General features: G+C 35.2%; 2 protein-coding genes across 3 annotated transcripts in view; both read right to left on the bottom strand.

Moving 5' to 3' along the window:
- The window catches only part of LOC127866215 (UNC93-like protein MFSD11), a 31,191-nt gene extending 14,688 nt beyond the window's left edge, over positions 1-16,503 (bottom strand). For both annotated transcript variants that reach the window (XM_052406644.1, XM_052406645.1), the window contains exons 1-11: positions 16,350-16,503; positions 14,566-14,648; positions 11,965-12,072; positions 11,587-11,666; positions 11,080-11,176; positions 10,403-10,576; positions 7,851-7,888; positions 7,556-7,621; positions 3,942-4,067; positions 3,278-3,446; positions 1,803-1,938 (exon numbers count right to left, since the gene is read on the bottom strand). In XM_052406644.1, coding sequence (XP_052262604.1) covers positions 1,803-1,938; positions 3,278-3,446; positions 3,942-4,067; positions 7,556-7,621; positions 7,851-7,888; positions 10,403-10,576; positions 11,080-11,176; positions 11,587-11,666; positions 11,965-12,072; positions 14,566-14,648; positions 16,350-16,451 — 1,179 coding nt within the window. In that variant the 5' untranslated portion in view covers positions 16,452-16,503. The remainder of the gene's footprint in view (positions 1-1,802; positions 1,939-3,277; positions 3,447-3,941; positions 4,068-7,555; positions 7,622-7,850; positions 7,889-10,402; positions 10,577-11,079; positions 11,177-11,586; positions 11,667-11,964; positions 12,073-14,565; positions 14,649-16,349) is intronic.
- LOC127866212 (forkhead box protein K2-like) overlaps positions 6,674-17,390 on the bottom strand; it is a 141,944-nt gene continuing 131,227 nt past the window's right edge. Inside the window, exon 11 of the transcript XR_008042892.1 lies at positions 6,674-6,897. The gene's annotated coding sequence lies outside the window, so the exon portion shown is untranslated. The remainder of the gene's footprint in view (positions 6,898-17,390) is intronic.

Raw genomic sequence — 17,390 nt, 5'->3', positions numbered from 1 at the left:
TGAAGATGGCAAAGGCAGGGAAGCTATCCTCTAGGAACATGACTATGTGTATAACATACTTGCAAAAACTTGAAGATGACAAAGGCAGGGAAGCTATCCTCTGAGAACATGACTATGTGTATAACATACTTGCACAAACTTGAAGATGACAAAGGCAGGGGAGCTATCCTCTAGGAACATGACTATGTGTACAACATACTTGTAAAAACTTGAAGATGGCAAAGGCATGGGAGCTATCCTCTAGGAACATGACTATGTGTACAACATACTTGTACAGACTTGAAGATGACAAAGGCAGGGGAGCTATCCTCTGAGAACATGACTATGTGTACAACATACTTGTACAAACTTGAAGATGACAAAGGCATGGGACCTATCCTCTGAGAACATGACTATGTGTACAACATACTTGTACAAACTTGAAGATAGATAAGGCAGGGAGCTATCCTCTGAGAACATGACTATGTGTACAACATACTTGTACAAACTTGAAGATGACAAAGGCATGGGACCTATCCTCTGAGAACATGACTATGTGTACAACATACTTGTACAAACTTGAAGATAGATAAGGCAGGGAGTTATCCTCTGAGAACATGACTATGTGTACAACATACTTGTACAAACTTGAAGATGACAAAGGCATGGGGCCTATCCTCTGAGAACATGACTATGTGTACAACATACTTGTACAGACTTGAAGATGACAAAGGCATGGGACCTATCCTCTATGAACATGACTATGTGTTCAACATACTTGTACAAACTTGAAGATAGATAAGGCAGGGAGCTATCCTCTATGAACATGACTATGTGTACAACATACTTGTACAAACTTGAAGATAGATAAGGCAGGGAGCTATCCTCTATGAACATGACTATGTGTTCAACATACTTGTACAAACTTGAAGATAGATAAGGCAGGGAGCTATCCTCTAGGAACATGACTATGTGTACAACATACTTGCATAAACTTGAAGATGACAAAGGCAGGGGAGCTATTCTCTGAGAACATGACTATGTGTATAACATACTTGCACAAACTTGAAGATCGCACAGGCATGGGAGCTATCCTCTGTGAACATGACTATGTGTATAACATACTTGCACAAACTTGAAGATGGCAAAGGCATGGGAGCTATCCTCTAGGAACATGACTATGTGTATAACATACTTGTACAAACTTAAAGATGGCAAAGGCAGGGGAGCTATCTTCTGAGAATATGACTATGTGTATAACATACTTGTACAAACTTGAAGATGACAAAGGCAGGGGAACTATCCTCTGAGAACATGACTATGTGTATAACATACTTGCACAAACTTGAAGATGACAAAGGCAGGGAGCTATCCTCTTGGAACATGACTATGTGTATAACATACTTGCACAAACTTGAAGATGGCAAAGGCAGGGGAGCTATCCTCTTGGAACATGACTATGTGTATAACATACTTGCACAAACTTGAAGATGGCAAAGGCAGGGAGCTATCCTCTGGGAACATGACTATGTGTATAACATACTTGCAATAAACTTGAAGATGGCAAAGGCAGGGGAGCTATCCTCTTGGAACATGACTATGTGTATAACATACTTGCACAAACTTGAAGATGGCAAAGGCAGGGGAGCTATCCTCTTGGAACATGACTATGTGTATAACATACTTGCACAAACTTGAAGATGGCAAAGGCAGGGGAGCTATCCTCTTGGAACATGACTATGTGTATAACATACTTGTAAAAACTTGAAGATGACAAAGGCAGGGAGCTATCCTCTTGGAACATGACTATGTGTATAACATACTTGCACAAACTTGAAGATGGCAAAGGCAGGGGAGCTATCCTCTGGGAACATAAAGCCAAGCAGGGAGTAGATCTGAGTGTTGAAACTGCTGTCACCCAGCCCCAGCAGGAAACTGCACAGGATAGCTACATACTTGCTGCAAAATGAGACCACAGAAAGGATAACAGGAGAATCAGCTTTTTTCACTTTTGATAAAACTGTTTTATCACAAATAGTACTCATTTTACTGTTTAACAATTAGAGTGGAAATCATGCCATATTAATGGCTGAAAAAATCTGTAATAAGTAAATAAGGGAAACAACTCACCAGTTATAAAACATGCTAGATGTATTTTCAACTTTTATGTGACCTTGATATGATAAATGTATCTTTAATTAGGACACCAACTGTCTTTGTGCCAAGATGTTGGATATGTACTCTTGGAACCTAGATGATAGAAATGTACCCTCAATAAGGGCCAAACACTCTGGTGTTAATTAGATTTTGGAAACATACACTCAATAAAGGACAACAAATCTGGTGTAGCATTGATTTAATAAATGTATCCTAAATAAACAGAACTGCATCTTTTCAATGTTCAAACTATCATTGACCTTTAGAGAGCCTGGACATCACACGACTGGCATGGGAGTGCCTTGTAAAAACGTGTGTTTACTAAGAACAGTATTTCTCAGAGATTAACTGAGTAGGCATGATGGGTATCAATAAAATATGGTCAGTCAACTATGAGAGGCAAAACTTTTGGGGTTTGCTTAAAAGTGATGTGTATATCCTAAACAAGAGCAAACAATTCTTATGTGTCCTAGATCTGTTTTTTTGCATATGGGATAATTAAAGTGTTATCTGGATGTAGTTTAAGTAATCTCATTACAGGTTTTTTTTCCACTTTTTGGGAAGATAGCCCATGGCTTTGGAATTGGGAATTTTATCGGCATTTTCATGAAATTGGGAAAATAAGTTCATTAGCCTTTTTATTTCAAACGAAAAGTCCACTGATTAGGGAAATACTAAATTTGATATAACTCTTTATAATCATTCACATTTAAAAGAACAAAATCATATAATTCTTTGTTAGATATAATTGAATTACAATTGAGATAAAATACGCATTAGACACTTCTTTCTATAAAAAAAAAATATATTTTTTTTTTTTTAAATTGGGAATTTTTTGCCACATTTTGGGAAAAAAGTATACTTTTTGGGATTGGGAACATAGCCGAATTTCGGCTATAAAATCGGGCCAAAAAAACCCCTGCTGATTAGCAAGGCTTCCCCTGGCTAAAAAATTTCTTGAGCCAAATTCGCCTTGTTTTGGCAAATTTTTTCTATTTTGGGGCTATTTTTAAGTTTTAATGAAGAAAAAGTTGTAGCCAAATAGAATTTTCTTTAGCCAAATAGTTCAATTTATAGCCATTGGCTAATTTGGCGAATGGCAGAGTAAGCCCTGCATTAGGAGTTACAACTCTGGTGTTACCTAGAAGTGATATACGTAGCTTCATTACTCTCATTAATGGGGGACCTCTCGGGTAGGTTGATAAAGATCAAGAAGAAACAGACCATGTGGACCACATAGCCAAACATGATGATCAAATCTCGACCGTGACGATTAGTAGACTTTCCCATCAGTCCAAACAATGAGCCACCTACAGGGATAGTACAAATAAAATTATCAACAGTATATATAATTAGTATATCCATCAAAATTTTGCATCAAACTGGTACAAATTCATACTACAAAATGTGCACATGTATAAACATTTTATATTCTATCATACAAAATCTGTAAACAAATTCAAGCTGATTAATATGAGCTACATTCTGAGAAAACTGGGCTTAATGCATGTGCGTAAAGTCCCAGATTAGCAGTCCGCACAGGCTAATCAGGGACTACACTTTCCACTTTTATGGTATGATTAGTTTCAAGGAAGTCCCTCCTTACCGAGTATCAAGTTTATGCGGAAAATGTCGTCCCTGATTAGCCTGTGCAGACTGCACAGGCTAATCTGGGAAGACACTTTACGCACATGCATTAAGCCCAGTTTTCTCAGAACGCGGCTTATATGGCAAAAATAACATAAAATTATGACATCCCTATAACACAATGTTTTGTGGTTGCATAATTTAACAGATGTACCTACCAAGTATTTCTCCAACACCAATGAACATCCCCGAGATACCGATGAGTCCCTTTGCCTCTTTTCCAAAGTGCAAATTGTTGGATAGACATGTGCCGTACACACCACTGAAGAAGGTCAGCTCAATTCCTAGGAACAAAAAATAAACTTTATCAAGAATCCAATTACTGGTAGATTTTGAATAACATCACTTTCATTTGATTTAATATGAAAATGAACCAGAGGTCCAATGACCCTAAGGCACTCACCTGAGACCCAAAGGCCATTATTTGTTCTGAAATGTGACTACTAAAGTGATGTGATTTTACTATGGATATACAAGGGAAACAGCCACAACCTCTGAAAGCCAATTTTTAAATGGACCAGAATCATTTTTGAAAATCGGCCAAAATATAATTTGAAAAAATGTTCCGAGCAACTTTGATTATGATTGGGTGAAAATGTTCACTTCTAGAGTATTCATAGCAATTCACAACAGCCAAATTGTGATTAGGTGAAAAATGTCACTTCAAGAGTGTTAATTATGTTTTACCAAATAGAGAAAACTGCCTTGTCCACAGGAACGACGTCTTCCAATGGACCAAAACATTTTTTGAACATGCAGAGATATCAATAGAAAAAATAAGATTGGAAAAAAATGTAACCTCTACAACGTTCCCAAGGTTTAACTGTAGTCTTATAAGAAAAACTAACTGACAGCCACCTAATAGGTGGTCATTATGATCAACAGACCGGAACTATTTCCAAACTCAATAAGAACAAATGTTCTGAGCATGTTTTATGAAGACAGGAAAATAGACAACAAAAAGGTACTTAATCTTGTTCTTTCATATGATCTAATGATATTGTTTTTTAGCACACATCACTGAGTTTTTAATTCTGCAGAGATATCACAAGGACAAATGTTCTAACCAACTTTCATGACGATTGGGCATAAAATTTGGAATCTACAGTTTCACAAGGTAAATGTGAAGGATGCATGATGGACTGCAAGGGACCAAATGTGATCACACAAGCTCACCATGAAAATATTTTATAAGGTGAGCTAAAAACTTGAGTAGAGAACAAACATTATGATGTTACAAAGCAAATTTCAAAGCTCTCCAACTTGTAATTTCAGCAAATATTTATTAAAGTTACTTGAATCTTTTGTTGTTTGTTTCTTTGTTGGAGTTGTTGATTTTTATATAGTATTTCAATCATGACTGTGACTTTAACCCTTTGCATGCTGGGAAATTTGTCGTCTGCTAAAATGTCGTCAGCTGAATTTCTAAAATTAGCATTTTCTTCGATTTTTTTCAAAGAATACTATCTGAAAAGCAAACAGTTTGGATCCTAAAGAGACGCCACGTTTTGTGACGTCTCATCTTGATCCAAACTGTTTGCAAAGGCCTTAAAAATTCGGTTCCAGCACTGAAAGAGTTAAGAACTCCCTTTCCCTGAATAGCTGGTTCACCAGAGCTAAGTGCACTCACTGATGCCAGTAACTGTCAACTAGTAACTGACAACTAGTAACTGACAACTAGTAACTGACAACCAGTTCCTTTGAAACTTTTGAATGACTGATCACCACACAAGTTATGTGGCCAGGCCAGGGATCAAACCCCAGATCCTCAGCAAGTATAATCCTAATTTTGCATAGAACTCTATTAAATCATGTACCCCCCTGGGAATGATATCGATCCATATTTAATCTATCTTGGCTGGGCAAGATTGTAACACATGTAAGAATGTAGCCTTCTAAAAATATTGTATATCTTTTGAAAAGTATGGGAACACATTTTATAAAATATCTGGTTTCACAATTCTATTTTCTTAAACAACCCATTCTAACTTGGTAAAAAAAATATATGAGGAATTCAGTGTAAATTACCGGAAAACAACAAGCTCAAAGATGATGATGGATGCTGAATAAAGGGTGACCTTAAGAGCTCACCATTAAAACTTCCAACAATACTAAATCAGGCCCTAGGAAGCTTGTGGGATGTTTCCAGAAATATTACAGAACTCTGCCAAGGCTCTATAATAACACATATTCTGAGCAAGTTCCATGAAGATTATGCAAACAAGAGACTTCTATTTTGTGTACAAGGTTTCACTATAGCCATATTAGAACAAGAGCACCGCATAACGGGTGCCACGCTCGGCTGCGAAAACTTGTTAGATAATTTTTTTTAGAGGTCACAGTGACCTTGACCTTTGACCTAGTGACCCAACAAGAGATGCCCCCTACTGCGCTGCATTGAAATTAAATTTCTATTTATCATTTGGCAGGTATAGAAATCATCTCCCTTTAAAGGTTATTACTTCTCTTGAATTTTGTCCAATCTAACCAGGGGGGGGAGGGGTAGGGGGGTGGGGAGGGTCTCACAGTCAATTATGACCATGTCAGACATCACTGACAACCAAGACCTGTGGTTTAAAAGAGATCATAACCAGAGTTGATCATGTACCTATGGACACAAGTCCACAGGTATGTAATGCACATTAAAGAAATTATAATTATATCATTTAAAAAAAATTGAAAAATCAATCATTTGGGTTATAAATAATCAAAATAATAAATCTGTACAGTATTAACTTGAAAAGAACTTCAATTCTTGGTAAGGAAATATATAATATGAGATTTATAATTATATAAATTACTTCCCTTGAAAATAATTGTCTGTAACAAATCTCTATTTTTAGAAGCAAATAATTAAAAGCCACTATACTGTGACTGTAGATTTACCACTCAAAATGTGCAGCTCCATGAGATACACATGCATGCCAAATATATAAAGTGGCTATGTTCAATATTGAATAATTTTCTCCCTTTTTAAAGCTTATTACTTCCCTTAAATCTGTATTTTTTACCATAGACCGTAAAGGATGACCTTGACCTTTTACCACAAGTCGTTTGTCAGAAACACAATGCCGCCTACTGCGCCGCTTTGATTTATTTAACAAAAATATATACCTGGGCAGGTCAGATAACTATGTCCATTTAAAGCTTATTACTTCCCTTAACTTTGTTTTTTTTTACCCTAGACCTTGAAGGATGATGTACACCTTGAAATTTTACCACTCAAAATGTGCAGCTCCATGAGATACACATGCATGCCAAATATCAAGGTGCTATCTTCAATATTAAAAAAATTATGGCCAATGTTAAGGTTTTAGCACGACGCCTATGGCGGACAGCGGATGACAAGCTGGCTATGACAATAGCTCTGGTTTTCTCCGAAAACAGCCTCGCTAAAAATTGCCAACCCACTTGAGACCATGTTTTCAAACTTACCAGTATCATTTTCGAAGTAAGCAAGTTTCATGATGATTTGGCAAAACATGCAACTTCTAGAGTGTTCACTAGCTTTGACTTTTTTTTTACCCCAGTATCAAACTTGGCCAAGATTTCATTTGGACAAATGTTCAGACCAATTTTCATGAAGATGAGACCAATGCGTTCACAAAGTAAATATTGATGACAGTCAAGGCATTCTCAAAAGCTCACCATGCTCATGTTGTGCTAAGAGGAGCTTAAAACTAAGAAAGTGTCCTTGTAATTGATACAATATCAATGTGTAAATGATTAAACATGTACGTCATTTATGTCTAAGATGGATGGTAATCTTTACCTGTATAAAATATTGTAATGGACAAAAGCAGCATTTCTTTGGTGCGAATCAGATGAAAGGATCTTTCTAAAAGATGAAAAAAAATTATTCATTGAGCACATGCATAAGGCAAAACAAATATTGAAAATTATTTGTAAAAGTTTGGTTATCATTAATGCCAATATGAAAATTATAAAATGCTTTTATTCAACTTTGAAGGTGTATTACTATTAGTAACACGTTTCTTGAATAAATTTTTATTCAGTGACACAATCATATCAGATTGTAAGTAGAGTTCAATGAGACTTATACATACTGAGCACAGACAAGGGTGTATCTGCAATAACTTGTCCGCTGCAAAGGAAAATACAGTGCTTTTTTATACAGAATGTTAAGAATTACTTATGTACACATCATCATATCAATTTATCCAGTCACACTCATACCAGTAAATATAGAACCTATGGAGAAAGATATTGTGTCTTACAGGGGGCTGCACACAGCTTATTACTCCCCAACCAATTTTACCAGATATGACTTAAGGTTTACACTCTTTGTAAAAAGTCTGTTAATGCATGTCTGTTTGTACGCAAAATTTATTCCTGAAACTTCTTATGACGACTGAAGTTACCAGAATTAAAATAAGTATACTTATGATTTGCGATATCAAGATTATTCATAACCTTCTTTAACAACTTCCCCTCCTACTTCAATTGACCAATGTCGATGATCGAGAGTCTTACAGGTGTAACCTTGATAAATTACACCATATATCTGATAAAAAAGGGGGAAAAAAAAACAAGAAGAATGGTAAAGTTTTTCTTCACATCTTACACAATGTATAGCAATCAAGCTTCAGTAGAACACACAATAATAACATAATAAAAATAAATATTTGTGTTTTTTAACCGTTTCAAAAAAAAATTGGGGGTGGGGGGGGTGGGGTGGGGGGTATAGTGTGAGGGTGTGTTGGTCATTTGTGAGACGGTCTTAAAAAAAAAAAAAAAATGTTAGGGGGGGAGGGGGGGAGGGCACGGGGGATGGTTTGGGTGCAGTCTGTTGTGGAATGTCAGGTAAGAGTAGTTTTGTCAAAGTATCAATCAAATCTAATCATAAATAAAGAAGTTATGGCAATTTTAGCAAAATTTAATAACTTTGCCTTGAGAGTCAAGGTCATTCAAAGGTAAAGGCAAAATTCAACTTGCCAGGTACAGTAACCTCATGATAGCATGAAAGTATTTGAAGTTTGAAAGCAATAGCCTTGATACTTTAGAAGTAAAATGGATCGAAACACAAAATTTAACCATATATTCAAAGTTACTATGTCAAAAAAGGGCCATAATTCCGTATAAAGGACAACCAGAGTTATGCAACTTGTCCTTTTACTGTCCCCTTATGATAGTTTGCGAGTGTTCCAAGTATGAAAGCAATATCTATGATACTTTAGGGGTAAAGTGGACCAAAACACAAAACTTAACCAAATTTTCAATTTTCTAAGTATAAAAAGGGCACATAATTCTGTCAAAATGCCAGTCAGAGTTACATAACTTTGCCTGCACAGTCCCCTTATGATAGTTAGTAAGTGTTGCAAGTATGAAAGCAATAGCTTTGATACTTAAGGAATAAAATGGACCTAAACACAAAAATTAACCAAAATTTTAAATTTTCTAAGTATAAAAAGGGCACATAATTCTGTCAAAATGCACACCAGAGTTATCTAACTTTGTCTGCCCAGTCCCCTCATGATAGTAAGTAAGTGTACCAAGTTTGAATGCAATAGCATTGATACTTTCTGAGAAAAGTGGACCTAAACGCAAAACTTAACCGGACGCCGATGCCAAGGTTATGACAATAGTTCTTTTTTTTTTTCAAAAAATAGATGAGCTAATAAAATCAGATGTCAAAGATCACATGTGGCAATTAATTATCATTCAAAGGCCAATAATGCCCTGAAAAATTAATGGAGCACAATAAATTGACAAGGAAAGTACTCGTACATTTTTATCAAATTAAGATTATAAGTTCCTGAGATCTTGTGGGGAGATGAAAATAAACACTACCTCCTGAAAAACAATTGGACCAGAACAACCTGAACAAGAGATGTGTTCATCAGAAACACAATGCCCCCTAATGCGCCGCTTTGAAATTTTATTTACTTTTTACCTTTGACCTTGAAGGATGACCTTGACCCTCAACTTCCACCACTCAAAATTTGCAGCTTCATGAGAACGCAGCTTTGAATTAATTTTTTTGACCTTTGACCTTGAAGGATGACCTTGACCTTGAACTTCCACCACTTAAAATGTGCAGCTTCATGAGATGCACATGCATGCCAAATATCAAGTTTCTATCTTGAATATTTAAAAAGTTATGGCCAATGTTAAAGTTTTTTTCGGACGGATGGACAGACTGACATACTGACTCTATGCCACCCTACCGGGGGCATAAAAAGAAGCCCAAGTCAAGCCTATAGGAATGCTGTATATCAAGTTTCATCTATTTCAGATCATAACTGTCTGAGATTTTGCACAGCAACAACTTGTGATATATTAATAAGAACAGGCAATTACTCCATGAACAATGATTTGACCAAAACAACCTGACAATACGTGCATGTCTACCCTATAAGGAATCTGCACATAAAGTTTCATCACATTTGAATTATTAGTTTCTGAAATCTCAAATGAAAATGAAATGTGAGCGGACCAAAAGACAGAAGGTTTCATGAAGAGACATCAAGAAGGACAGAAATTTTTCAGATCCAAACTCAATTCAATTAAAATATGAATTCAGAAAGCAGCCACTATATGCTACTTCAGGAGGCATACAAAACTTCAATTTTACAATTGTAAACAATTTGTGTAGAACCTAGAGTTGAGGTTGATATTGTCGCTGCTGTGTCGTTTCCGCAGGAAGAGCAGGCAGAGAGAACCCAGCAGGCCTGCGCCACTAAGGCCGATGAAGAGCTTGGTGCGCTCATCAGTGGATATCACCTGAGCCCCCTTCAGCACAAAGTAGCTGTATGCATTGCCAAACAGCAGGCTGCAACAGGGATAAGACTAAATTATCAATGTGTGACGTTCTCAACATTATAAGCTATTCTTGCCAACACATTCCACCATATTAATTGTCGCAAGCGTGAGCATGAAATGATTTGTAATGTCACTGATTAAAGTAGTGTAGTTGTTGATTACTGGCATAAGTATGTTAACTACAGTACTATTAATGAGCTCAGATCAGATAAGGTTACGTATGAAATATGTGATCAGATTAACTGAACACTGCAATATGACTGAAATACTGTTTAATATTACAAAAATCTACACAAAATCCTAACGAACTAGCACAAAGTGCTTGTCATTTATTGCAGGATTTTATCAGACAGCTTACTACAAACAAGAAGTAAATGTTTGTAACTACTCATTTGATATTGACTGCATCTAATAAACCAGATGGTTGTTAGAATTGTGTACTGGTTGACCTGAGCATCTATATAAATTGAATAAAAGGACACGTGACATATGGAATGAAGACTTGATATGCACCTGAACTGGAGTAGGGCCCAGAAGATACCACTGTTCCTGGAGATGGTTTCTGAATCGGAGTTAGTGGTGAGGAAATTCCCCTGTCCTGTCCACAAAACTGTAGAAAAAATATAATAAAATAAATTTATATGCAACAAAACCAGTTAATCAACATGTTAGCAATTCATTTACTTTAATTCAATTATCTGTGCAATCCCAATCTGGGTCTGCATGTAAACTTCCAAAGCCAAATATTTCAAAACAATACCTCCAATACCTTAATTCTTTAACAACTACAAGTGCATTATTTAACAAAAACATTAATTCACATTGATAAGAACCTAAATGAACAAAGAGATGTAATAGACAATTATGAAGTCCATATGCTTTCCTAACTCAGAGAGTATTTAAAATCTATCTAAAGGTTAGCAAGCACTGATTCTACCAAGTTAATGAACATAAAAGTAAGTTAATAAAACTCAGGTGACAAGCAATTTATTAAAAAACCATGTTAACAGTAACCTATACCTGCTGCCCCGAAGCCAACCAAAACAGAGCCTGTGTACAGAGACCATAACATCGGCTTCAGAAACGAAACTATAAACAATCTGAAAAGGTAAATACTTTCAATCACAACACAAATCTGTGACTACATTTAATTTATAACAGAAATGTTAAACTAATAAAAGACTATTTTGCATTTTTATGTATATTGCTGCGTATTATCTTTAAACAAAAATCTAGTGTAAAATTTAATGTAAATAAAATAGTATCAACCAGTGTTTTCAAAAACTTAAATACAATACTTACATGAATACTAATTTATATTAATTCTTATGTTATAAATCAAATCTTGAGTATATTTTATTCAATCTTTATTTATGAGTTCTCATACAGAGTACTTACAAGTAGAGCAGGGAACCGAAGAACATTGACAGTTTAGCTCCTATGACCACCACTATTGATGGTGCTACCCAGTTGGATACCGCAAAAACTATGTAGATCACACTCAAACTGGAAATATATCAAATAACATGTAACCTGTTCCTTTTTGCCCCTCCCCCACTTTTGTCTCTCTAGTAAGATCAAAATAAAAATCTTAACATCTATTAAAAAATTTGATTTATTTTTGCACATATTAAACGACAAATAAATAGTGTACGATTCATACCCTCATTATCAAGTGATGAACAAAGATGAATTGAATTATTAAACAACGTCACACAACATGTCTGGCTTCCATACCCCCAGCCCATTCAGAAGGACACTTTACCATTTGTGATCCTGAATCTTTCCCTTTTTATATGATATACTAAAACACCCAGCATGACGAACAAGTAACAGCCAGTTTTGAAATTCTAAGGGCCATCTTTGCACAAACTTGGTATGAGACCTCTATATCTTATAACACATATCAAAGGTCAACACTATGGGTCTTGCTCTCACAGAGAAGATTTTAAACTTATATCAGCCAATAAAGACCAAATCAACCCCACCTTGGGACTGGGTAATTTTGACCCAGTGGCATGACCTGAACAATCTTAGAAAAGGACCACTACACAATGTTACATTTCAAATATTACATCCCAGAGCATAGACTTCCCAAGAGCATAGTCTTTTAAGTCCATGAACAACATTTATAAGTTGTTTTGTAGTAATGGATATGGTGTCCGCCTAGCGACCGGGAGACCACGGGTTTTATCCCCAATGTGGGAGCATTCTTTAGATCTCCGCAAGACACCAAGTACTGGTTCTAGGCCCAAGAATTTGAATTTTCTGTATATTAGAAAACAAAGTACAACCTGATTATTGGACATACACAGGACTTCCACTGTTTGTAAAATGGAGATACAACTGTAGTTTTAAGGGGCATTTTTTGCCGGGATATCCATTAAGGAAAGCACTTTTAATATACATTTCTTGTTCAGCTTATTCTACTATATAAGTATAAATAAACCATGTGACCCATCAGACGTGGCCAATTTTGATCCCAGTTTCACAATGTGACCAAAGTTAGTAGAGGACCAATAACACATATCAAAGCTTTAGGTCTTGTGATATCAGAGATTTTGTTCATGTTGCTCTTATAAAACAATAGCCCCCCACCCCCACCCCTCCACCTGGCATGACCAATTTTAAAACTAGAAGTCAAGTTCCAGATATTACACCTTGATGTGTTGTCCTTAAAAATAAGCCATGTGACCTCTTTATGCTGTTACATCCCAAATATAAAACCTCTGATCTTTGCAGTTGCTCAAATAAAGCTCACCATGAACACTGGCTCAGCATGAGTGGGAGTAATGGGATTCCAGGAAGTGTCAAACAGCAAAAAGAGAGTTGAAAACACAGACAATTGAAATTGTATGTTCATTGAAATTGATTATAATGTATTACAAACATTTGTGGCAATTGATTATGCTATCGTTATTCCAATGATGGCAGATATGTAAACTTTGTTAACCTACTAAGATTAACCTTGACTGATATATGTGTTCTGTATACGGTAAGTACAAACCAGCTGTTATCAAAGCATGCAATAGAGCATGATAACTTTTATAACCTTATAAGATATACCTTGACTGAGAAATGTATCCTACATGTATACTGTATGCCCTATGTACAAATACCTGCTGTTATCATTGTGTGCTATGGATCATGATATCTTTACTAAGATGTTGCTACTGACAACAGACAATATCATTGACTTTGCATATAAATCTACCGGTATACCGAATTGAATCATACAAGATGATTATTTCATTTGTGTTTAAAAAAGAAAGCAATGTATAAGTGACTACCAGTATGAATATACCCCATCTAACCATTTAGGCAATCCTTAAAAAAAACAGTAAATATTCAGTAAACAGAGTATTACAACAGAAGTCTTGGCAGTGAGACAAAACATCTAGCAAGTTCACCACCTGATATTTTAACACATTTTAACAGAAAACAGGGTTTCACCTTTGTAAATCAGTGTAATGAAAAGACTATTTAATTTACTGCTAATAATAAATTGACACAAAGCTACCCATCATAGAATGCATCTATAAATGTGGTAAATTAGTAAGCTTCAACATTCATCATCTGTTAATCACTGTTAACTCATGCCTAATAATCAAAATAATATATTGAAAGTTTGTTTGGCAACTCAATTCTGTTAAAAATTAAAGTTTGTTTGGCAACTCAATTCTGTTAAAAAAAATATTGTTTTGATTGATGCATGAGGATTTAAATTCCTACGTTTGAATTCAACTGCTATTGCTCAGCAAAAATTTGTTTAATATTTGAGATATTCAGGAAATATGGCATAAGCTGTTTTTGAATATGTGAGTATTCAGTCACATGATAGTTTAAAACGAGTCTTTGCTGTAAGTTTAAGTTTTCTATCCCAACTAATACTGAAAATAAACATTGTATAGCTAGATGTTTCTGAAGGTGTTATTTGTGTAATACTGTGCATCTTTGTTCAAGTTTTTGTAAAAATATTATAAATACAAGTACAAATACCTTTTGTACCCAGCCCCATCAAAAGTTGAAGTGCCATTCGAGCTGCCATTACTATTACTATCTGCACTGTTCAACACACTTTCCTAAAATAGAAAAAGGAGTTGAGGTTTTATTAATGAATGGGTTCATATAGACTTCCAGTTCTGTCACAACAAAGTGATCAAAGGCTCTTCAAGGAGCCTGTTTATATGGACTATAATTCTGCCAAAATTAATAACAGATAAAAGATCGTCTACACATTATGATAATTTAACTGTAAAAGTTTAAACCACAAGCTTCTGGACTAGTTCTTCATGAATGCTCTGAGCTTGTATGAGTACATAGAGTTCTTCCAGTTAACCGAATTTTTAATGTAAAAAAATTATGTCTCAAATTTGTCCATAATATAGAGTTCAATCAACCTAATACATCGTAACAAACACAATACCTGTTATCATCAGCATCAATTGGCGAGTCATTTGTGGAAAAATAATCAAAAGAAAAACTTATCGCAAAAACCGTTATCAAACAGAAAGCCGAAGTTTTGAACTAATGATTCGTTCTATCTTACGGAGGTTCCAGACAAAGTTGGTGTATTACGATGGGTTAATAAGACACCAGATCTATCTCGCGGAGGATACAGGAGAAAATCAATAGTGTATTTTCGAATTCGGAATACTCTGCTTACATTGCAAATACTTACACATTTTTCATGAACCGTTGATGTGTTTAAAACTTTTGACTAATATCATTACTTAGTTACAATAATTCAACTCTCAACTGTATAACCCAATGGGTTGCTGAGAGTTGCAATGCGCTCTCTTGTCCATGGGTGCAAAATGTTATCAACAATGCAAGGGTTAAGGAACACTGAAACTGCAAGAACTTATTAAAGTTTACCTGTCTAAACCACAAACTCGTCCAAACGGTACCATTGAAGCAAAAAATAATTGCTTTTTATTGACTTTGTTTTTCTTTCATACGCTGTATCCGCCATATTGAACAATTGACCCAATATTTGTTAGGTCGCAGAACACCAATATATAGCACGTTGCGTTATGTGATGGAGCCTATTAAAGTCGATAACAATGTGGTATTCGATACAGAAAACACTGTTTCAAATTTAAACATAAACATGTCAGTGAGAAAAGTGTGTTGAAACATCGTCGTGTTTTTATAGGGTGCATGAAAAGGATAACATCCGTAGGTTGCCATTCAGGTAAATTTAACATGTTTATGAAGTTTATTCATTATTTTCCTCAATTTGTCTTGAACGATGTCTGTTTAGTGAATCCGTGCGCTGAACTGCACCCATGTTTAAGAAGGGGTGCATATGGACTACCAGAGCCGCCATAGCAAAAATTATAAAAGGCCCTGGGAGTCCGTTTATATGGACTATATCATTACTATGCGAGCGCACCATATCACATAGGTTGATTTAATTTGTGCATTAGTGATATATATATCATCTGTTAGTGTTTATTTATGCCAGAAAGTAGTTTATGTTGCTAATATTACCAATTAAAGTTCCGGATTCTGGGCGGCACGTTTCTGTGAAATATCGCCTTACCAGTTGCAACTCCTAGCGACCAAGAGGGTCAATAGCTGGGAGTTGGATTGTTGCAACTAGCTTTGAGACGTGCGAAATGACAAGATCGATGCTTCACGCCTTTTTCGTCTTTCGGCAATAGTTATAATGTTGAGTCAGTATAAAATCAATACCGAAACTGGTCTTCACACGTGGCATTAAATCAATACAGCGAACATATCAAATATAACCCTGATACTTTTTTCTTCGTACCTACCTCCGCCATGGAAGCAGTTTGGAAAGCTGTGAAAATAAGCATAAACGAAACGCCCAAAACAATAACATTGCAAAGACGTATATCAAACACTTCGCCTGCCATTTTGAACAGGTCACATGACCAATCCAATTTTTCCGAAAGTCACGTGATTCTATATGACTGGTTGCGGTTATTGGAAATACTAGAATCTACCGGATTATAAAGAATCTACATCAATCCAAATTATTCTCTAACTATATTAAATTAACATATCTCCACTAAAAGTTTTATTTTGTATTTGCACCAATTATATATCATAAGTAGACCACAAATCACGAAACTTACTACAATGTTCACCGATATGACTTCGAATTATTAATTTTTGAATAATGTTATTTTTTTAGTTAATACACGGGAAACAAATTTATAACACTCAATTTATTGTTCAATGTTTTGTTTTGTTTATTTGAATTGTTAATTGTTAACCTTAATTGTAAATTTACGTCGAGTTTAATGAATTTAATATTTAAGTAAACTTGAAATAATCGTACGTTATGCTTTTCTTGTGTATAAAATTATCATTCTTGTGCATCACGGTTTAAAGTTGATTTCTATTTTAAATTTAATCAGAAACTTTCTCTCCGTTTAATGTACATAGTTGAGATGACATAATTTGTTTTTTTAAACAGATTTTAAACTTTAACTATTTTAGCAGCGGTTAATTTAAGTGAACTTATATGCGATTAAATTTACTCGAATGTATTTACTGATGAACTTTATTAACTCCTCATTCACGTCAATTTACGCATGTCATAATCAAATAATGCTCAGTCAGTTTTATCAAATACTCAATAACGGCATGAAAAAAAGGAAATAATTATTTAATAACACGTAAAATAGTTGGTGTCAAAATGACTTTTGCTTCATTTTCAGATTTGCCTATTAAGGGTAAGCTTTGACATTTCTATGATAATTAATAACACCCGTTCTAGCATGATTCAAATATAATTTATCCATACACTGTACGAGTTTCGCCATCCGGCACTTGAAACAGGGGCCTAT

The sequence above is a fragment of the Dreissena polymorpha genome, chromosome 2, assembly GCF_020536995.1.
Source record: "Dreissena polymorpha isolate Duluth1 chromosome 2, UMN_Dpol_1.0, whole genome shotgun sequence".
Taxonomy (NCBI): Eukaryota; Metazoa; Mollusca; class Bivalvia; order Myida; family Dreissenidae; genus Dreissena; species Dreissena polymorpha.
This window is presented reverse-complemented; position numbering and strand designations above follow the sequence as displayed.